The sequence below is a fragment of the Alexandromys fortis genome, unplaced genomic scaffold (assembly GCF_014885135.2).
Source record: "Alexandromys fortis isolate MF-2015 unplaced genomic scaffold, M_Fortis_MF-2015_v1.1 scaffold_6, whole genome shotgun sequence".
Taxonomy (NCBI): domain Eukaryota; kingdom Metazoa; phylum Chordata; class Mammalia; order Rodentia; family Cricetidae; genus Alexandromys; species Alexandromys fortis.
In genome coordinates, this window is record NW_026067902.1 from 3185207 (window position 1) to 3208396 (window position 23190).

The window sequence follows — 23190 nt, forward strand, 5'->3', positions numbered from 1 at the left end:
TGGAAGAAAGTAAAATAGTTCAGTACTGGTTATCCATCAAGAGAGAAATGAAGGAAACTTACCTGCGGATGAAGCCACCACTGATGGCCATCTGCTCCCGTTCATCCACCACACGGGCAGGCTGGCTGGCCACTACTCCATCCTGATTATTGCCCCAGGCTTTTTTATAAGCATCACTGGATTTAAGCCTATGCAAAAAATTGGGTGAGTGACAAAGCACAGGGTGGAGCAGCAAGCTCACAGAAATTACCAATTCTTTAAGCAAAGAACCGAACCAAGCAAATGAGTTTTAAATTGAGGCATTAGAGAATACCGATATATCATAATCTGGACCCAAACAGTTGGCCACCACCACGCCTCAGCTATTCAGTATTTTATTTTCAGTTGAGCCAATTTCAGTGGTCAAGACTTATCTTTGGTTTGTTTTATAGTTTAATTGGATAAGGCTTAAGATAGCTGGAGAACATTCAGTTCTATTTCAGTGACATGGTTATAATTTGAGACACAAAACACAGAAAAACATACTGGCAGACAGACACAAAACAAGACTGCCAAGTAGAGGGTGTACATTACACCACAGTAACACAGAATCATGAAGAAAAACATACTTGACCAAGTTTTTAACACATTATCATGCAACGATCTCTGCTTGATATATTTTCCCCCAACAAATGTGTGAACTATATTTCCAACGCTTCATGAAAGACACAAAGGATTGGTGGTTGGCCAAGGGTGATGGTCTTTGGGCTGCCTCTATAGTGCTTCGAATTTGATAATATATCGGTACTTCCAAACAGTCACCATACATCCAGGGTTGATGTACAAACCTTTGTCCACAGAGACAAAAAGTAAAAGAAGCATAGTGAAATGAATGCAGGAAAATAGAAGAGAGAACAAGCCATCTAGCACCGAAAAGGAACCCCCAGCCCACCCTGTGTCTTCTTCATGCACCAGCTACAGGCATGAGTAGAAAGTGAAGCATTCTCATTTAAGCCAAACTACTCCAGAAGTTGACCATTCTCGAAATAGGCACTAGCAGGACAGTAATAGCCTTCATGATGATTTGAAACGCAGTTCGTTAGCTTCTTGGTTGGGCCAAAGGGCAAGGTAGTATACGTATAGATTCCTACTTTAAACTATCCTGGGTTATGACCGGGGAGAGTGGTTTGGAACTAGTGTGGTCTCCATGGGTTACATTTCTCTGACCTGCCTTGGAACAAAACTTAAAATCCAGGCATACCTATTGTGCCCAATAGAAACATATAGAACATATTTTGGTGGGTGTGTTGTAATTTAAGGCAATCAAAGATGTTTCTAGGTTCTTTGCATAGTAGAAACCACATGCTGTTGAGTCCAAGAACAACGTAATCCTTTGGTCCCATTTCACAGTTTTTATTCAAAGGCACCAAGATTTATTCTTTTTTTCCCCTTCTTTCTCTCACTAGAGGGCCAAAGCCATTTCTTAAATTGGCTTTAATCCTTGTGGATGGAGGACCAGGAAACCATGGTGACAAACTGGGAAATGCACCAATGCGATTTCAGCAGCTCCCACAATTTACTGTCACAACTCAACTGCACCAAAGGGCCATGGGCCCACTCCATGAATGGTAAAAGGTCACCAAACGAAGTTTCAATATAGTGACGAGAGTTTGTCTCTCCAGCCCACCTCCCCATTGGCTCCCTTTTGGGCTGTAAGAAGCTGTTTGGACTTTGTGATGTTTTCTGCTATGTAAAATGTCTGCTATACCATCTTTGGCAAGGTCAAAGGAAAGGGAAATATGCGTTTCCAAAGAGAAGGCAAACCACTGCACCAACAACGCTGCACAGACTCACATTACGGCCGTACATCTACCATAGTCCTTCGAAACATGCCGAGACAGGGCAAAGCCCCCAGAGAGTCCAGGGCACCACCAGCCACTGCGTTGTGACACATGGTTTTTAAAGCATTATTTACACACATTAGGGAACACTTCACTCAAGCTTTGAAGCTCAAATAGGGTCTCTTTAGAATTAAGGTATTAGGGACCACTTATATGGATTTAGTATGGGGTCATGTTTCTTCAGAACATGAGGACTTTCCTCAAGGAGCCCTACCTCCCCCCCCTTTCTTCACACACAATGAAGGGGGTGGGGGTATGTCTGTTGAAATTCACTCCAAATATGGGGTAAGTTGGCTCTGAAAAGGGTTTACAGTCAAATCTTGACTAACTGGAATGCTTGCCCATGAGTCATTTTGGAGAATTCTATGGCTTTACTAGTGAACAGTAGACTCTGGGGGGGGGAATTTTGTAATAAGGGTAATTGGTAAATATCTTTCTCAAGTTCTTGAGCTAATTCTCTCTTTAGGAGTCTTTGGGTATGGGCACAATCTAATCTTCCCACAGTTATGGCTTATATTGATGTGTCTGATGACCTTTTAAAATCAGCTCTAATTTGTCACTTATGAATTTCCTCATAGGTAGGGATTCTGGAATAGAGACGATGTGAGACACTGCAAATGAGCTAGATGCCCCGGAAAACAAAACATTTTGAATCTGGGCTGACCGCTCCCTCCCACTACTCCTGTACCACTTTTCTTTGGCTAAAATCAGAAAAGAAGCAAAAGTGTTGGGCAGCTGAGAGTTTCTGTGAGCTGGATTCCAGTTAGCCAGGCTTTACTGTAGAGAATTCTTTTAGTTATTCATTTTTTTTAAAAAGATGTTTTTTTATTTATTGGTAAAATGAGCCCCTCCCCTCCTAAGCAGGAAGTGGGATATTTCAAATCAGCCTCAAAGTTTAAAGGATGTGAATGGTCATATAATCTGCTCAAAAATGACATCAATTTCTATTTCTAAAAGCCAGGGTCAGGAGAGCTTTGGGGTAAAAGGCTTCTTTTAAGAGGGAAAGAGGGAGGGGAGAGGGAGATCAGGTAACGAGTTTAATTTTCCAAATGCATGTTGGGCAACCCACTCATGCATTTCCCCCCACTGCTAGCCAAATGAAACTATCTTCTAGAACCCTCGAGTTTTGGGTTCTTTCTGTTGCAAACCTTTATAACCACATGTCACATTTCTGCTACATTCCAAAAAAAGCGTTGCAGAACCTTGAGAACAGTTAAATGTTTTGTGATGTCGTGCATGCAAAATCTACACATTTCAACATTTCAGCCAGTGTACAGGCAGATCTTCCAAGAGGAAGAGTTGGAGGAGCTGGGTCCAATTTGGGACGGGCACTACTGCATCTCACTGAGGAGGATGCCTCTGCACTGGGTGAGGCTATAGCACCTTATGACCAAATGCAGGGGCTGTGTGGGCCGTCAGGAGGGAATCTGCCACACACTTTGACTTGCAGAGGCTTACTTGGGTCAAATTAGCCTGTCTCTTTTACTTCTGAGAAAGAAAAAAAAATATCAAACCTTGATACAGCATTTCTAACTCTCCACACTTACCCCAAGTCTTTTCTAAATCTATAGTTTTCATTCTTGGGACTGAGGAAAACATGTGCCCTGAGTGCCTCTGTCTCAAAGTACACTTTCTGGAAAATGTTGAAATGTTCATCAATAAAAATTGCTGATAGTGAGGCTTCCACTGTAGTATGCCTGATTTTTAATGCATCAACAGTAACTCCCACTAGTATTATCTATGCTATGAGATGAATGCATTGGAGACGGTATTGATCTGTTCTGCATGCCACATGCTCATCCTGCCTATGAGCCTGCAGGAATGAGCTAGTCAAGGCTTGGAGATGAGCCTTGGGAAAACCAAAGCTTCAGGCAGGCAGGCAGCACCTACTTGTTACAGGGACACACACAAAGCCCGCAGAATTTTCCTAGGTCCGTCAAATTCTTTTCTGCTTCTTTCATGTCCTTATTGATTTGGTCCATCCCTTCCTCAATGCGTTCCAGTTGTTCTGATTAAACACAAGTATTTTATCCCCACAGAATGAAGCAGATGGAAAAGGACAAAGAAAAAAAAGACAAAACTTCAGACATTCACTTTGACATTAAAAAGAAAAACCAAAAAAAGAAAAGAAAAGAAAGAAAGAAAGAAAACTGGACGCCACAGATTAGAGCTGGTACCCAGTACCTACTTGTTACAAGGACATATGAAAAGGCCACAGCATTTCCCTAAATCTTTTAAATTTTTCTCGGCCTCCTTCATGTCTTGGTTGATATGGTTCATGCCTTCTTCGACACGATCGAGTTGTTCTGGTTAGGACAAAGGGATGATAGTGTGGAATGAATTTTTTTTGGGTTTCCAACAGAACATGAGAAATGACTATGTGAAACAGAATTAGAGAGAAAGAAAGAGAGAGGGAGGAGAGAGAGAGAGAGAGAGAGAGAGAGAGAGAGAGAGAGAGAGAGAGAGAGAGATTGAGATTACAATGCATTATCCAGGAGGATGCATTGCTGTAGACGGCTGCTGCTGCCCTAAGTAGACATGGGTGGAAGGAAATGAACAAGAACGATGCTCAAAATAGTTTGCAGTTCAGACACGATGGAATGGGATCAAAAGGTCTGTTTGATTTTGCGTATCCAGGGAAACAGCAGTGTATTGATTCAGACACCAGTGAAAACCAAGAGAAAGAAAAACAAGGTGTTAATTTATGTTTAAGGGGCTCCCATTCAATACTTCGAGAAAGATTATCTGCTCCAATTTCAAAATATCCATATCTTTTGGTTTTTAAGTATCCCCAATCAGATAAAAAGAGAAAATAGAACGTGTTTACTTCTTTGTGGCAAACGACAAAACAGTAAGCAGGAATAGACATAGTTCTAAGTTTCTGCTCTTCCCCCAGCAGTAGCTGTCTAGCCAAATGTGGCCAATGGTCTGTTCTTGGTTTTCCTTATTTAATTCATAGGAGCTAGAAAAGAAGGCAACATCAGCATAGCAATACTGTAAGCAAAACATTTCAATTCATTCCTTACCCTGTGAGTGACTTGCTACAAAAGCTGGGAACGACATTTCATTCTACCCTGGTTCCCTGGTGTCTACGATGTGGACCTGCTAGCAACCGACCTGGTCAGAGAACAAGGAGAATGTGCATCTCTTTGGGGGAGGGGCAATGGATTGCCACACAGAATGGCACTGTGTCATTGCTGCAAGGAAAGCTGTCCTCAGTGCATCTGAAGCACAGCTCAATACTCATAAAAAATGAATCCGTTCTAGGTTGCCAGGGTTACATAAACCAAATTGATTGATTTCTCAAAAGTGTCACCAAATTAGGGTAACTGCAAGTTTAATGAAGGGGACTTGTCAAGTAGCTTTTAAGATCATTAAAGGAGAAGTGCAATATGATGTCTTGGCTGTCTAATTATAACACCAGTTACACCCTGCTCCTCTTTCTGTCTATATTCTCATGCATGCATTGGTGATTGTGCCTCTAGAAGCAACGGCATGCTTAGGGTATAATACATGAGCACAGTTCTTGTCCAAGGGGCTACACAATCACCTAAAAATCATTTCACATAAGTGTATGATGTGGAAATTGTCATTGTGAGACCTAAACGAGGCTCACTGGTGACTCAAGTAGGGACAGCATGAATCTGGGTATGGATAGATTATTTTTGCTCTCTTCACTAAGGCAAAAGAAGAAATCATCACTGGTTAGGTCTCTGCCACTTCTACTACGTTTTGCAGAAGCTGATGGAAACACTGCAGTGTTTCGTCAATGTGGAGGGACAGTCAAGAGCACAGAGACAGGGATGGCCCAGAAATCTTTACATGCAAGAATTTTCTCCCTTCCTCCTTCCTCACATTTGAGAGAACGCCCCTTTCTCTTGCCTGCTTCCCTTCCTGGTTTGTTTATTTGCCTTTTTGACACAGGATCTCCCTCTGTAGCCCAGCATCCTTAGCACATGATTGGAAGCACAATCATGCCAAACTTGATTTTTTTTTTTAAACTAATGACTTAACTCCAGTTTCCTTTTAAGGACATAATAAATCGGCTTGTGAATCAAATTTAATACTCAAGTGAGAGGACTAAAGTATAAGGGAAAGGACACAGTGTTTTCATGAAACTTAAATTTTTCTTCGTCTCCTATGTGTCTTGGCTGACACGGTTCATGCCTTCATCAATGCGTGATTAAATGAAGAACCATGATGCATACAGATAGAATAAGGATGCTGGTTCAAATAAAAGAATTGCTGGTAGCTTGAAGAGCGCTGTGCTAGGGTGGATTTAAGGAGGTACCTGGGCTCAAAGGCCAAATTCCCTATAGGGCACAAGCGATGGCAGCAATACACATTCAGAAGTGGTACATCTTCAGATGTCTGGACCTCCTGACGCATTTATCTTAACTTAGAAAACAATTTATGTTTTTTGTTTGTTTGTTTCTGCAAAAATCCTGATGCTCCACCAAGATTTCAGATGCCTTATTTTCGGTGCCTCTAGAGAATAAGAGGTAATGTATTTATGCGGACTGACCGTAAGTGTTAGACATATGAGTTAGGTCATTGAAAGATAAAAATGAACACATCAATATTCACCCTTCTTAAAAACTGAATTCTGCCATGGTTTGCAGCTTTGTTAGCAAATGTTTAACCGAAAGAGAAAAATCTGATGCTGAATTTGATTTGGAAAAAAAAAAAGCCTAGAACTATTTTGTCCAGGTGTTCTAGCTACAGTATGAACTTTACTGTGCGAGTTGCCAATGCTTGTGGGCATGTTTGATGCATTAAGACTTGGTAGCCTTGGAACAATTCCCATGATGCCCTCTTAAGGAAGTTTGTGAGGGTATCCATGTCTTCATTTCATTCCTGTGTAGAGTGGCATCTGTGAGGGTCTCATAATAGACTGTGCAGGGTTGACTATGTTTTCTCTCCCTAAGCTTTGTGTTTATTCTTGGAGGTTGAGAAGAGAACAATTTTTTTTTTGTCATGAGTTTCTTCCAGTCTTCTAATAGCTAATACTGCATGTTGTTAGCAGAGACTGAAACAATTATGTTTCTGCCATGATATCTCTGTGATAGACTCACTAGTAGAAGATAGATTCTTGAGGATTTGTTTAGACATCTTTTCTTCTACTATCATTTAAGTAGAGGAATACGAGACCCTAGAAAACTCAGTCTGGTCCTAAAGTAAAAGACAGTAACTGTTTTACCTAGTATGCATACCTTCATACTAATATGCAAATAAAAGATACTACCATTTTCGTTAATACTGATGAACGCTATGAAATTCATTTAAACAAAGTGAAATAACCACATATCCACATTGGCTACCACATTGGACAACCCAAGTCATTCTGAACTGAGGTTGAGAGTAGATTAGCGAAGGGGTGGGGTATTTTGTCAAACACTGTTTTGTAGGGCCATTAACTTTAAGATGGTTGGATGGCCCACTAGATTGACCTTCATTTTGTCTTTTTTATCTGCCAGCAGTGGTCAGAGATTTTACTATTTAATTTAGAGCTCATCACGGGTGCATTCTCAGAGATCCTGGACTGAGTCATCAAAACAAACAACCCAGAAAAGACTAACAAAAGAAAGAAGAGAAATGGAAATGAAAGATAACAGTACTCAAGTTAATATAGAGCCATTCAGGCTTTATATTCTATGATGTCTTGAGAGACATCATTTTTAGGGGAACAAAAGTCCCAGGGCTCTATAGGCCTCCAGAGTTGTCTGTCATGCCTGATGCCCCTTGGTGCCCCTGATAGCTAGGTCTAAAACAAGAATCCTATAAGGACCTTCCCAGGGTAACTGCTCAGCTGGAGAAGCTGCAGAGGTCTGGCCTGCCTCCACAGCAGGTGCAATAGTTTTCCAGGAGGATGGCTGTTGCTTGCCGTTCCTTGAGCAGCTGCGAGGTAGAAATGGTTAATACTCTGGATGTCAGGCATAGACAAAATTAGTACAGCATAAGTTGGAGAGAAATCAAAAAGCAGTTACTGACTAAGCAGGTACATATTGCACAAACAGAATTAAATATTATTAATTTAATGTTTATTAAATTAAATAAATAAATTGGCTTATTAAGACGCAAGGAAGATGTGGTTGGCACACCCACCTGTCACTTGCAAAGGCCCTAAGTTCCTAATAAAAATGGAATGTGTACCCCATCAGACGAGCCCCAGATCACATACTTTTGAAGATTTACAACTGTAGTTTTTAATTATCTATTTTTTTTTGTCAGAATGAGCTGTTTGCCACACATCTGCTATAACATAAACTCTCATGGGAAATATGCTTACTGGAGGACTGCAAAATGTTTCAGCTGAAAACGTTCGCTATCCTGGGGGAGGGGAATCTGTTCTTTGCTTTTTTTTAAGGTAATAATAGCTAGATGCTTATGGGAATTTTCATATTTAAGAATTATAAATTTTTGTATATGTATGGGGATTTTGCACACTGTACTTCTAGATTTTCTTTATCAAAGTACAAGGATATTTTCAATTCAGGTAAGCAAAAGGCTGTTCATGTTCTACCTTTCTTCCTCTCTCTTCATCTGTGATGCTGGGGCCTTAAGCAAGGACCTCACTGTAGCTCTACAGCTGAGCTACATCCTCAGCCTTTCTCTCTAGGGCTCCATGTTTCTGTCTATTGTTTCCATATCATGTCTTTTTGTCAGTACTTTATAGAGAAGGAAGAAGACATTATCCCAAGTCTTTATTCTGCTCTAAAGCTTCTTTCCCTACACTGCTGACTACTAACTGAAAGAGCTGGTTATCTATGTGGGCACCTTTGTTTCACAACTTTTCATGCAATGGCTTGCCGCACCCCACATTTCAGAGCTGAGACATTGTGACACAGATCAAACCAGAAAGTAATTAGAGCAATCCTTAATACTTTTAGAACAGAACTCAACTGGATTCTTAATTTTAGAGATTTCAACCAACTCTAATTTGAACAGTGGAAGAAAAGTGAGGAGGTTGGTGTATAACTGTTTTTGTTCCCTAGTTTTACAATTATTTGATGTATATTTTGAAAAGGGTTTAATGCAACTAAGTATTACAAAAACAAAAGCAATGGAGGGAACCTGTCAGAGAAGTAGGGTGTAGCTTTGCATTGAAGGGTTGGGTTGCATAGCATTCATACTAAGGTCATGCTTTCTCGAGATGCTACAGGTTAATACCCAAGTATAGTGGGACTGCCAGGTTTGTAGCATTTCTGCCCAACAAGGTCTTCCCTTCTCTACTTAGGGGTGGCAATTTTAGCTTCTGGGTTCTCCATTAGCTTGGCTGAGACCTTCTCGGAATAGTCTGGGGTTCCTCCCACTCTATCCTCCTTTTCTTTCCAGCTCCCTTTCTAGGTGTTAGACCCATATCACATTCCAAAGGCTCTTACTATCGCACCCAGAAATCACAGGCTCTTACTTTCTATATCCATCCATCATAGGCATTCCCTAAATACATCTCTAATGCTTCTAATTACTTCTCAGGACACCTCAAATGCTATGGCTTTTTGTCTTCTCTTCTTACTCCAACCTTAACCCTCCAGAAGTCATTAAACACTTATGTACTGTGTTGAGGGCAGAGCATCTCTTCACAGGTATACCCTAGCTGACTTAGTTGATCTTTCCACTGACAGTTATTTAGATCATTCCTAGTCTTAAAAAAAAACTACAAGTAAGGCATATTCATTTTTTTTTACATTAGGAACGGGATATTTTGGTCAAGGATAGGTGCACTTCAAAACTGAAGATATTAATATTAAATTGTTCCTTATAACATGTGTATCAGACCACAGCATCCATTGGAAATTAAGTGTTTCTATTTTCAATTTTTTAAGTTTTGGGTCAATTTGCCAAAACTTGGCATGCCATTATCTCTGATGCTTGAGAGAATATTTTACATGTCTACTTGCAAAGTGAAGTTTTATATCTTATTTCTATTTTTCTTCTTGTTATTTTCCCTTTGATGATATGCATAGGCTCTCTATATTTTAGGAAAAGTATTTTATGCCAGGCTCTCAGCATGGCAATATTTCTCTCAGCTTGAAATTTGTTCTTGGAGTTTATTACGGACCTGTTGGAATGAGTTTTACATTCTTATATTTGCCACTGGAAAAAAATCACAGTCGCAATGTTTTTCTAATGTCTTTGCAAAGTATAAAAATGTCCAATTATCTCATTGTCATAAGAACACAAAAATGGAAACAGGTAAAGAACTTGTGGTTAGAATTATGTACATTATATTACCATATTTTTTAGACATTTTGAGTCCATTTAAAACATGGGATTGCCTTTATACCTCAGTGTGTAGAGATGATCTATTAACATCCTGACTCTCTGAGTTTTGTTACTCCTAGCCGTTCCAAAAATGCTTTTAAAATAGATAAAATATTATGATTGGTTAAAATTTCTACTTTCTAAATACTCCATGAGAAAATGATTTTCAGTTATTCTGGGGAAACCTCTGTAATGACTTGAAAACCAAAACTTTCAGACACTAAATTTGGATGGTCAGAGGAAATGCATAACCTCATATACTATATCCCATAACTTGGACATTAGTGGGAAGAAACCAAATTTATTGGGAAAGTTTGGTGGTAAGAAGAATAGGCAAATTCTCAACACTGTCTAAAATATTGTCTTTTAAGAGACATACATAGATTTTGCTTTTAAAATCTGTTATCTCGATGTATATAGTAGAGACAGCAGTATCATTAATTAGTCATGAAGAAGGCCTTGACATCTCCACATTTAATATATTCAACAGAAAAAGAAAATTAGCAAGACGAGCTTTCTAGAACCCTTACACTTATATATACACGTAACACATGCAGATGGCCATTGAGGGTGCACAAAAAATTAAAAGCTGTAATTTTATTCAGTTGCAGATTTTTTCTTACTGAAGAAATCTGAACTTACCTCCTTGTTCATCCAACATAACCAAAGTCCTGATACCAGCATCTTTACTCTACATTCCAATAATGGTAGCAAAGTTGAAAAGGAGTTAGAGAGAGAAAAGAGAAAGAGAAGTCAGTAAGGAGACAATTATTCCTCAATATGGAAAATGAAGAAGGAACAAAGGGGAACAAAGGGAAGACGCATGACGAGAGCATTAAGGGGCTAGGTAGGGACCAGAGGAATTGGGTAAAGGGAGAACTTCATCAGTGACTCTCAGGGCCACGTGGAGACAGGTAGTAGTCCTTCCCCATCGGGTGGACCTGTGTCCTTCAATACAGTGAGTAAACATTGGATTGCAAGTACTTAATACTATATAATAATTCTATACCTGAAAAGTAAAATATCTATATTTCTCATAACACAGAAAGCAACAGTTTCACAGTCTTCTAGGTTGAATTTTTTTCCTCTGGCAAGTTTGACCAAAAAGTGCCCATTAATGGCCAGGGGAGGGATGCCCCATGGGAGATACATAAGGATCTTGGAATCCTGGTGCTTAGGTTTATCATAGAACAGTATGGCTTTCCAGAGGCTGAGAAGCACAGCTCAAAAGAAAACTGACTCTCTGACTTTTCTCTATGGAGAGAAGTTCTTCAAGATCTGGAAGATGGAGTGAGATCAGAAAATATTTTTTTTCTGAAATCCCCAGTTCTGTACAATGATGCAGTGTGAGAAAACCATTCCTCTCCTGGGTTGCTACACAGTGATCTCTAGAAACACACTTCATCTCACTGCTTTTGCCCCACACAAACCAAGACTACCTAGGTTATTGGGACAAAGATAATGAGAGCAGATGGGAGAAGAAGTGAACATAATGTCTCATTTGATTTAGGAGTTTCCGTGTCTAGGAAGCTAACCTGCTCTATTGCATGCTACAGGGGGATACACACTAACCAGAGAGATTATGGACTACAAAAGGCATCTTGAAGTCTTTCTTTTAGTATATTTTGAGTGGACTTCCATCTCACATTTTAATGACCCCTTTCTGCACTTCTTAGCCATTAAGTATGAGACAGTAGAATGAAAAGCAGGTAGCTTATTTAGGCATAATGGATCTGACAGTGCAGAAGCACGTTAGAGAACGTTTTCTGCTCGAAGATCCTGTTCCATTCTGTTGTTGATGGGAGATGGAGAAAAGCTATTGACTTTTTATCAGCCCAGTTCTTATCTATTTGTATGTCATAGCATTCTATGATGGATTTTGACTCTCACTTATATTTGTATGATGCCCTAGAAGTATAATTTTGCATTTTTCCAATAGGTACTGCATGTTTCCAAACTAGAACTGACCTAGTTGGAAGGAGCCAGAGTGTTTGACATTGTCTCAGTTGAGGAGAACATACACAGGAAGTGTTAGAACAGGAAGCCTGGGAGGCAGAAAAGCTGGACTGTGCTGGAAGGTTAGCTGATTCTTTCAGTCTCATCATTTCCCACACTGAGAGTAGAGCCAATGGCACAAAGTCATAGGGTTTGGTTAGTGGGTTGGTTTATTTTCTTTTTTATTCCCCTTTTCTTCCATTCTCTATTATTTCATTTATGTGCTTTTTTTCATTCACTTATTCAATAACTGTGTACTGGATAGCTACTCTGTCCCAGACATTAAGGATAAGGGATAGAAAAACGTATAGCTTGTCTCTCAATGGTGCTTCTCAATGAGAGAAACAACTTGGTCAACAGAACTGGATTCAGTAAATGATTCTAAATTCTAGATCTCTCTTTGATTTCTTACTGCTCCAATCTCAACTGTTCTATATCTCAACCCACCTTGTGGTCAGATGGGGACAGTAAGAGCTCTCTTACTTCCCACTGTAATAATAAGGATGGAATGAGCTCTACACTGCTGTGTTCTTGTACCCTGTACAGATTTGTCACTTGTATTGATTCAATAAAATGTTGGATGGTCAGTAGCCAGGCAGGAAGTATAGGGAGGGCAACCAGACTAGGAGAATTCTGGGAAGAGGAAAGGCTCAGTCTGCAGTCACCAGCCAGGTAGAGAGGAAGCAAGATGAGAATGCCTCACTGAGTAAGGTACCAAGCTACATGGCTAAACATAAATAAGAATTATGGGTTCATTTAAGTTGTAAGAGCTAGTTAATAATAAGCTTGAGCTAATAGACCAACCGGTTTATAATTAGTATAGGCCTCTGTGTGTTTTGTTGGGACTGAAGGGCTGTGGGACCTGGCAGGACAGAAACTTCCATCTACACTATACAGTATATACATCAGTTAATAATAAGCTTGAGCTAATAGACCAACCAGTTTATAATTAGTATGGGCCTCTGTGTATTTTGTTGGGACTGAAGGGCTGTGGGACCTGGCAGGACAGAAACTTCCATCTACACTATACAGTATATCCATCTCAAAACCAGTTCAGCTTATGGGTGCCTGAGTGGGATTCAAGAAGGAATACATTCCAATATCGTATTTGATCTGAAGGGAATTTCAGCATGCTTAGAATGAGCTACTACCCTAAGATAATTTCGCTTGATGTGGAAATCTTAAAGAAAAAGAAACTTAAGTCAGAATGAAACTGAAGTGCTATATTTAGAAACCCATACTCTGCAATGGGGTTTCATGCTCATGAATATCGTAGCTACTATTTCCTACAATGTGTCTTAAGCAATTTACTTAACCACTGAATGTCTCAAAGTCCTCTGAATTAAAGAGGGGAATCAAGGTATTAGTAAAATGTGGCTATAAGAGTTAAATTAGCTAACATATATTTGATTATGATGGTGATACTGCTGGCTCTAAGCTCAGTAGCTGGCACATGGTAGGTTCTTAATAAAGGTTTGAACTTAAATTTGGTTCCATCATTTTACTAATGGATTTATTAAAATAGCTGGGTTGTTCTTATGAGATCTAAAAGACAGAGTGGAAGGGATGGGGAAAACTGCGAAGGAGGCAGAATTGGAAAGAATGCTCTTTCCAGTTCCTGGAAGAGTTGTGAGCTTTAATGCCTAGATTGAGAGTGAGAGGAAGTGGCTCTAGTTTTACCTGAGCTCAGTTCTTCCTTTGTGTTTGAATTTGCTGGAGAAATAGACCATCTAAAAGGAGTTGGAAATGCCTCTTTTCATTTCTTTCTTTTGTGAAATCTATTTTTCTATTTTTATTTTTAAAACATGCTGATGAATTTATTTAGTCAACAAACCAAGCCAGTGTTTATAGAAAACACCTTTTGGAGTGTTTTCCCAAACTCCAGGACATCTTCCCTAAAGTCTGAACACCCAGGCATTTTCTTAAACTCTGAAGGACGTCACATCAGCTTATTAAAAAGAACTGGCAACTTGATTTGATAAAATTTTTAACTGAAAGCCTCACATCTACCACTGTGGCTTTTTACAAGGCTCTCTCTTTTTTATTGCCAAAGTGTTATGAAAGATAAGCTGGTATAGAAAGAGATATGACACTGAGGCATTTATGAAATATTAGTGTTTCAGTAACTATTTCAGGAAGGCTCTGTAGTGCTTTCAAATATGCCTGCCTAAAGTAGTCTGGTCTATTCTAGCTCAGGCTTCATAGCCCATGACACTGATATGCAGACTTCACATCTGCATTTAGTATCAGCAGAATTGACTTTTTCTTCTCAAATATTTTCCCCTGGAGAACACCTTAATGGTTCTTCTTCTAGATTTAATCCTTCTCTCTTTTTTTTTTTTTGCTCCCAAGGCACGTATGATCTTGAATTTGGACAGCTGTTCACATGGTGGTTTCCCTGCAGTAAATCAATTTGCATTTCTGTCTTAACTCCAACGTTAGGCATTGTATAAACATTTGTTGAAATGTATCCACCCAACTTAAGTTCCCAACTCCAGGCTGTGAACCAAGTGCCATCGAGTCTCTAACCATTTGTACCTGTCTATGATATTCAGTTTTTCTTCTCCATTGACCTCTGAGTAACTTTAGATCATCCCTGAGATGTTGGTGTTGACTTCTATTAAAAGTTAGTCCTCAGCCTCCTCTGTTCTTATGCTCTGGAGTTTATTAGAGATAGCATAAAGTTGTGCTTTCATAGGAAGTGGACTATTTGCCTTTGGGAGACTTCTCAATTCTAGTAACCTTTCCTGTCTTTGAAACTGAATTTAATAAAAATTCAGTTCAATTCAAATTGTGTAGCCCTGACAGACTTTGGGGTTGTGAGTAAGATCCTGGCATTTCAAAGCCCATATTTTCCAAATAATTTCTGCCCTTGATGAATATTTAATACTGATTCCCTTTAAAGAGAATTCCCTTTTTGATTGAAAATCAGAACATCATCTGAATAGCCAATACCCTAGACATGAGGAATGTTTCACTATAAATAGACAATGGCCCAGGAGGAAGTAAGAGCAAGCCAGTCTGCTCTAATAATGCCTTGCTCACAATTTCCTAAGGATGGAATGCCTAACAGCCTCCTCTTACTTATTAAATAGAAGAGATTGCACCCATCTCTCTCATTCCTTGATCTAAGATTCAACTTCATGCTTGATCGAGAAACAATTTAGGAGAAACAAAAACATATAATTTGAGAATCCTACTTCAATCAATGGAGCTTTTATTCTTAGAATAAATTAGAGCAGTCAGATTTTTGCAAGACAGGCTGATACTACTTTCATTTTTAGAAGACATACATGAGTGAAGGGTTCAGGTTCGCAAGACTCTGAAGGACAAAGGGCCAGTTTAATGGGGTGAATTCCAGTGCACTTCTACGAATTTCCAAGTCTGGGCAATGTTTCAGCATTGCACAACTGAACAAATTGGAGACAGCTTGAGAAATGTGCACCATATGTACATGTATTTACACAAGCAAGTGATGAGTGAGTTTGGAGGCTCTCGTTGTAGGTCATGAAGTATACTGTGATAATACTATAGAGTACAATAAAATAATTTATAACTGTTAACTAGTGCGCTTCCTTCATGTTAATCTCAGTTCATGTAAGAATGTTCCAAGCTCTTGCCCCTTTTGTGTTTTGCTTGCAACAAATTTGAAAACGGTACATTAATGCCAAATGGCCAGCACTCCCGGATTTAGGTTATCTGCCTTCTTCTTGGCATTTTAGCATTTCTACATGAGCAGTGTCCCTAGAACAAAGCAAAACAGACCTTTCCCTTCATTTAGAGTAGCAGGCTGCTCTCCTATGCTGCTGAGGCCCTGCGGGGCTGCCTTTCTTTGGGGGCCAATGTGTGCTGCATTGCAAGCTCAGTTTGTCATTTTTGAAATAACAGATCTTTTTTATTTTATTCAGAGAACACATCATTACTTCTCCCAACACTTCCTGTTGTCTTTAACCTTTAGCCACACTTTACTCCTAGGTGAGAAGCTTCGGCATCAGAAATAAAGGAAGACAGTATTTGCTTCCATGGTGTAAGAGGCAGCTGCCTTTTCTCTAAGCCTTTGTAAAATTTATCTTTTTTTCTCCTTCCCTTTCATGTCATTGCATAAGCAATTTATTGTAGCATAGGGTGGGTGAATAGGCTCATTTAATCATTCTGCCAGAGAAAGCCCAAGATCTCTAGAAAAGATAATCACACATGAATTTATACATTGATAAGCAGTCACATTCAAACCGTGGCTAAAGCAGCATCTTGCCGAATAAAGACCATTAGGCTTGTTTTATTAGGTTAAGATAAATATAGTTCAAGCCATTCTTTTTCCACTCCATCTCTCCCAACGGGCAAGTTCAATTAATCCATTTATTCTTCCTGGTTGACTGCTGTTCTATCAAATTGGAATGAGTAGGTTTTATTGCAAATGCTCTTTTGATTCCATTATTGCTATCTGCCCTATTTTACCCATTTAAAAATAGTTTGGGATTCATTAAGCCATGAATTACAAATGCTTTACAAATGGATGTGCAATCCAGAGCCAGTAATATAAAAGAACTTTTATATTTACTTAATTGGACTAGACTTTTCTCTTTGTTTAGGATTTTTCTTATTTTTTCATAAATTTTAGTGTCTGACACTAAATACAATAATTTCAAAAGATGACATGTCTGCATAAATACATATTTTTCAAAGTTATAAATATAGTTGGAGTTAGAAAAGAATTTTAGATTAGCTGTAATTTGTTACAACAAAATCATTACAAATGAAGATTTTAGGTAAGTAATTACTTCATAGGTTAAGCACTACTCTGTCTGATTACTAGGACCCCCCCCCCCCCCCCCCCCGTTTGGTGATTTTTGGGAACAGGAGCTTAGAAATGGTAGGCTTCTCTATACTATGAACTGTAGAGGATACCTGGGCTGGAGGATGGTGAGGTCACCTTGATAACTAGTTAACATTTCCAGTATTTTCTGGATTTCTGATAGGCTACATTAACATTGGAAGCAAGAGAGCCATGTCTCAGGCAAAAGCAATGGGAGGTAGGAATAAACACGTCAGGGGCCTAGTTTATATTAATAGAATCCACGCCTTACCTCTTCAACCAGCTGCAGCATGCGACGGGTGCTTTCCAGGGACTAAGACAGAGAAACATAAACATTGTTAAGGCAGTAAGTAATAGAGCACCAGGAAAGTCAGAAGTAGTTTCTTCACGTGAGAAATGCAAAGGTTCCTATCACATGGGACTTCAACTTTGCAACCGAAACACAAAATGTCTTTCCAGCTTCAATCTCTTTCCTATTGGGCTTTCTACATGATCAGATTTCCCGAAGCAATCATAGGAAAATTTATCTTCACTAAACCAAAACCATATGAGGCTGATCTTGATATCAAAGACAAAGTAATCTGAAAAAATAATTTTGTATGCTCCAATGCATGGGAAACCATCTCATATACTCCAAGGACTGCTTTGGTCTCCCTGGACTAGGAAGAGTGAATTTGAAACACAGGCATAATATTTCATGAGTAAAGATGAGTGTAACAAGTTCTTTAAAGCTCCTAGAAACACAACTGGAAGTTGTTATCAACACAAATTAAGCTGTCGCCTTAGGGTGAAAAAAAATCAAGCAAGTTTGAAATGACTAGCCCATTGGAGACAGCTATAATTACCTTCATTCTTAGATAAGAGAAAGAGTGGAAAAAGCTCTGAGCTTGACGGCTGGTCCCTCAGGCACAGCATCACCACTTTGTTCTCAGTTCCTTTAACATAGTTGCAATCCAACAACCAAGGTGATTTCTCAAAACCATGCTTTTAAGTAACAAACTTATGTTGGACATGACTCTGCAGGACCTTGAAGGAGGTGGATTTTTGCTGCAAAGGACTTAAGTGGACTCCTTTTTGAATAAAATGGCTACTAGCAATAGCGTGCTGCCAAACGTTTAACAACTGACTCTTTGGAAAAAATGTGGATACATTGATGCATATTCACATTTATCGCACTGATATGAAACACCAAGGGCACAGAAGTGACACATAATACAACGCAGCATGCTCGGTTATAAATTCTGTGCAGCAGGTTGATTCTCCCAGAAAGCTCCTGTCAGTTTTTAGTGCAGTCTGTCGATGGCTCATCGGATTGCTAGTGTAATCCCAATATGCTCACTGGAACTGTGTAACTTCACGTATGTTCACGAATAAGAAGAAAATGAAGCAGCGAAGACTTCACATTAGAATGAAACTTATGAGTAAAGAAGGTGATGTTTTTGTTGGAAAAGTTCCCAATTAAGGGAGGACTTCCTCAAATTTTTATAGTCTAAATATATTTTATATTCTACAAAATCTTTTCACTATTTGAGAATTTCGTATGATGTATTTTAGTCATTTTCACCTCCTCCACCCTTCCCCCAGCTCCTCCCAGATCCAATCTTAAATCCCTACACCCCAACTTTGTATATTACCTTCTTACTGTAATAGCTACAGACATGCATGCTTTAAAAGTTTTATGTGGATTATTAATATTTTCCCTTCTGTCTTAGCTATAGGTAATTACCAAAACAATAGAGCAAGCCATGATTGGTGGTATTTGTCAATGACTGGTTCTAAATGATTGCTTTCTATTTTATTTCCGAGTGCAGCGTGGTACACTGACCCTGTAGTTGAAATGTGCACCAACAGTGTTCTATGGGATTTCTGCGTCTTACGAACAGCAAGTGTAAATGTTTCAAGGGCACAGATAGCAGAAAAATGTGCTAAACTAACTAGAAGCAATGAATTTTAAGCACATTGATTTTAATATATATTATATATTTCACTTAATTTTCAAATTATGTACTTCAATTTTAATAACCAGTATGCTTAGCAAACTTCCTGGAAAGTTAAAGTGTTGTTAACCTTCATTGTTGAGTTACCTACAGTGTACTGCAAGGCATCCAAAGATAAAGGTTTTAGAGGATCCTGCCCTCTCAAGTGCATAGGAATCCAGAGTATTTGGGCTGTCTAGCCTGCAGGCATCTTAGAGAAAAAGAAAGTTCTTTTTTTATTTTTAAATTGAGACATTAGAAGAAATCTTTTCTCAGAATCTGAATTCAAACCACCCACCTTCCAGTTTTTGGCTTACTTCCTAGGTCTCTATCCTTACCTCATCAGCCAGCTGGTCAGCCCTCCTCTGCATCTCTTCCAGCTCATTGCGCATATCTGCGTCTTCGGCCATGGTAGTGGTTGGAGGTTGCTGGGCGCCTGGGCCAGCAAGTCAGCAATGGGTTTGGCTGCAGAACCTGAGCAGAAACAGATTGGAAACTATGAGAGCTCATATGAATGCATGCACACTGGGAAGTCTAAGAGCCACAGTGTTCTCATGGTTCAGATAACTTCTGAACTGGAAGCCAAACTCAGCAAGAATCAATAGAATTGTGTTATTTCTCCCATAAGTACCAGGAATGAATCTTTTATCAACTCTATCATGGAAATAGACACATATTTACATATGTTTGTGATAGTCTTGCATTGTAGCCCAGGCTGGCCTTTGGATCACTATTTCTCTGCTTCAGCCTCCAAGTGTTCCAATATTACAGGTTTACAGGAACATATATGACTTCATCTAAATTATTCTTAAAGGTGCAAACTATACAAGACATGGGAATGATGGAGTGGATGATACAGGCCAATGCTGGTCTAATTTTTAAGGCCACATATATTCAGTTATATTTTGACAGTTTTACTGAGATACATTTGATAAACTATCAACTCCACATATTTAAATTAGTTTGAGAAGTATTGTCACATGCAGTATACTCAGTAACCCACTGCCCTGATAAAGAAAATGAACCAGAGCATTTATCCTCCAAATTTCTTTATTGTTATTCTATCTGCTATTCTCTATACCCTCCTGTGTCCAGGAAGCTGTTGACCTCCTTTTTGTCATTACAGTTGGTATTTCTTAGGAGTACGTATACCCTGGCTTTTGCACTGGGTATAATTCTTTTGAAATTTACCCACATGATAGCACAATTACTAGACCATTCCCATTTGCTTGTGTGTACCATCCCATTGTATTTAGAGGCATCCAGCATTGTCATTAGAGGTTGTCAAGGTTGTGCGCAGGTGAACAGCCCTTATTCCAAAGTGGAATGCGTCCAGAACCTTCAAATGTGACCAGCCCACTTCGTGGCAACTCATATGAAACAAATATAGAAAGGAGGAACCTGGTTCTTCCAGAACACACTTCTCTCTTTACTTCCGATCGTTCTCCATTCTCAAATCCTTACTAAACATCCCCGGCATCACTGTGTCAGGGGTGCATCGACGAACAAGAATGATGAATTCACCACCACAGAACTACAGTCTAGTTGGGAAGAAGAAAGTGAAGGAATTCTGAGCATAGGAGTCAGGCATCATGCCTGTGAGGAATACTTAGTTCCTGTAAGGGAGTAATGCCCCCAGAAGGCCCCTGAAGCAGAGTTTGAGACAAGTCTTTGATGTTAGGCCAGGGCGTGTGTCTTGTATTTGAGATGATCCAGCATGCCATAGAATTTGTCTTTTCTCTTGCAGAGCAGAATATGGTCTCTGAAGAATGGGTGCTAGTCTAGAAATCACATTGCCAGGAGATGGCCTTGTAGCTAGAGATGGTCCCTAAAGGGAGATGGCGTGTGTCCCTGGCAGACAGCGGGCATTCAGAAGTTGATATTGACTCCCACTATTATCCTGCCAGCAAAACAGGACAACAGAGGATGCTGAGCCACAGGGTAACAGGAACTTGCGTCCTCCGTATCCCCAAAGAGAAGAAAGCTGGCTGCTGACCAGACACACCTGTGATTCCATGGTTATCAACACACATCTCATGAGCTATGTGACTGGATTGTATGCCACTGTCGAGCCACTTTCCCAGCTGCTCAGATGGAATTCCTTTGGGGTGCGGAAGTGGTACATATTATCAGCATCCTGCATTAACCAGCCTCGTGAAGAAAGTCTTCTAATTGAGGGACCTTAAACAGGAAGGATGTTAATGTGAACTAGAAGTTGGGTGACTTTTTACCCATCACCCTTCCTGAGCTTTGTTCCTTAGAGCTCATTTCTGAGCTTTTATATCACAGGCACGCTGATAATAGAAAATTCTGATCATCTTTGTTTGCTAAGGATGCCGGGTCTTAATATCCAGACAGCCTGTTTGTGCAAAATATCCTCAAACCCTTTGTCATAATCTAGGCTCCTTTACCTCTTCTTCCTTTAGTGATCGTTGGCATCAGGCATGCTGCTGAGGAGCTAAGTGCTGGTGGAGGCAGAAACCAAGGAAACCAGCTGAGTGTGGAGGTGCTGGTTTCTAAGCAGCAGCTCCCTCAGGATTGCCACCAGGGAACAAGCAAGGGCGCGCCTGACCTGGGTTGTCTTTGTGTTGTACTGCTTGCTCTTTCTTGGGTCATCTCCTCTTTCAACGAGCTACTGACTTTTGCTCATAGTTAGGCAGTGTATTAGAAAGCAGGGTCCCCATGCTTTCAGCCCTACAGTAAACTGCCATTTCCCACTCTTCTGGGCTTAATCAAGGGTAAGTTTTTGTTCTCTCTCTCTCTTTCTCTCTCTCTCTCTCTCTCTCTCTCTCTCTCTCTCTCTCTCTCTCTCTCTCTCTCTCCCTCTCTCTCTCCCCCCTCTCTTAACACACACACACACACACACACACACACACACACACACACACACACACACTCACTCTTCCTGTCTACGGTGTTTCCTTGGTGATCTCCCAAAGTTGCTATTCTCAGCAGGAGAAGAACAGCTGTATGCTCCTGGCTCCAGGCTGCCAGCAACCTGCCAGGGCCTGGTTGATGGGCAGGTGGCAGGCTGGCAGAGAAGCCATGTGGTAGATGCTCTTGTATTCCTCGCTTTCATGCTCACGCCACCCTCACGCCCACCAGGAGTTCCCATACCTTTGTCTCACTCTCAAATGCATGATTGTCTGTGTCTTGGATGGATGGACGGTTGAGTGACAGATCTCAGACACACAGTATTTTAAAGCAGAGAAAGCAATGACTGCCCTCCTGGTGAGAACTATGAGAACAGCCAGACAACAGGCCGCTTGCTGGGACGTTTGTCGCGACCATTTGATAAATTGTCCCTACAAACTCCAAGCCCATGCATGATTGCATTCTAGGAGACAGGCATCATGGTAACTAGCAGCCATTTCAGCGGCTGAGAGGATGTTAATAGTGAAATGAAATCACCCAGGTAGTGTAGAACAAGTGGATCAAAACCAGCTTGCTGTTTGTTTTTGCACTGGACTTAGGCTAATCCCCACCCCTATTCTTACGTGGTTGAAAGATTTGAAAGGTTTGAAATACAAAATGAAAATTATTATTATCAAATCTAAGGGTCTGTAAATAAAGTTTTATTTGAGCATATTTTTGTCTATTCCTGGATTCACCATTAGTGGCTTCTTCAGTGCCATAAGGGCCCATAAAGCTGAACATATTTTCTAGCTGGGTCTGCAAAAAAATTAATTTGTGGACCCAAGCAAATAAACATACAAACAAACCCAGAAATCCTTAAACGTTCATTCTCAGCTTTTAAAGTCTCCAGTGCACTGCGTATTTTCTACAGATAAGCACCGAGTAGGGTTATTTGTTTTTCTGTTCAATTTTGCCTGCAAAATCCATTCAATGAAGCTCCCCATGGTGTTTCCTTGGAACACATTCTAAAAGAAGAATGATGCATTGAGCAAAACTACAAAATATGAAAATAAATTTGCCTTTGAATGACTATGCCTATAGAATATCAGGATCACAAATCAGATTTAGTCCTTGCAATTAATTGTGAGGTGATGGGGTGTCTTCACAACCTCATCAAGATTCTAATTTCCATGGTCAGCTGCAGACAAAGGCTCCCAACCTCAGCAGCAGTATTGGGCTGTCCATATCAGAAACAGACACATCTGAGTACCTACCACTGCTGTGGTACATTGGGCAAGTCTAGCAAGCTGCTGTAGTTATTCTTTGGTGTCAGGGGAAATTTGCATTTGTTACCACAGACAAGCATGCCAGGAATTCATTACAAGGGAGGGAGGCTGCCAATTGG

The 23190-nt window shown here is 40.0% G+C and overlaps 1 protein-coding gene across 1 annotated transcript in view; it reads right to left on the bottom strand.

Annotated features, from left to right (window-relative positions):
• The window catches only part of Snap25 (synaptosome associated protein 25), a 74080-nt gene that overhangs the window by 9593 nt on the left and 41297 nt on the right, over positions 1-23190 (bottom strand). The window contains exons 2-6 of the mRNA XM_050134480.1: positions 19268-19403; positions 17225-17266; positions 10788-10836; positions 4069-4186; positions 63-188 (exon numbers count right to left, since the gene is read on the bottom strand). Coding sequence (XP_049990437.1) covers positions 63-188; positions 4069-4186; positions 10788-10836; positions 17225-17266; positions 19268-19339 — 407 coding nt within the window. The 5' untranslated portion in view covers positions 19340-19403. The remainder of the gene's footprint in view (positions 1-62; positions 189-4068; positions 4187-10787; positions 10837-17224; positions 17267-19267; positions 19404-23190) is intronic.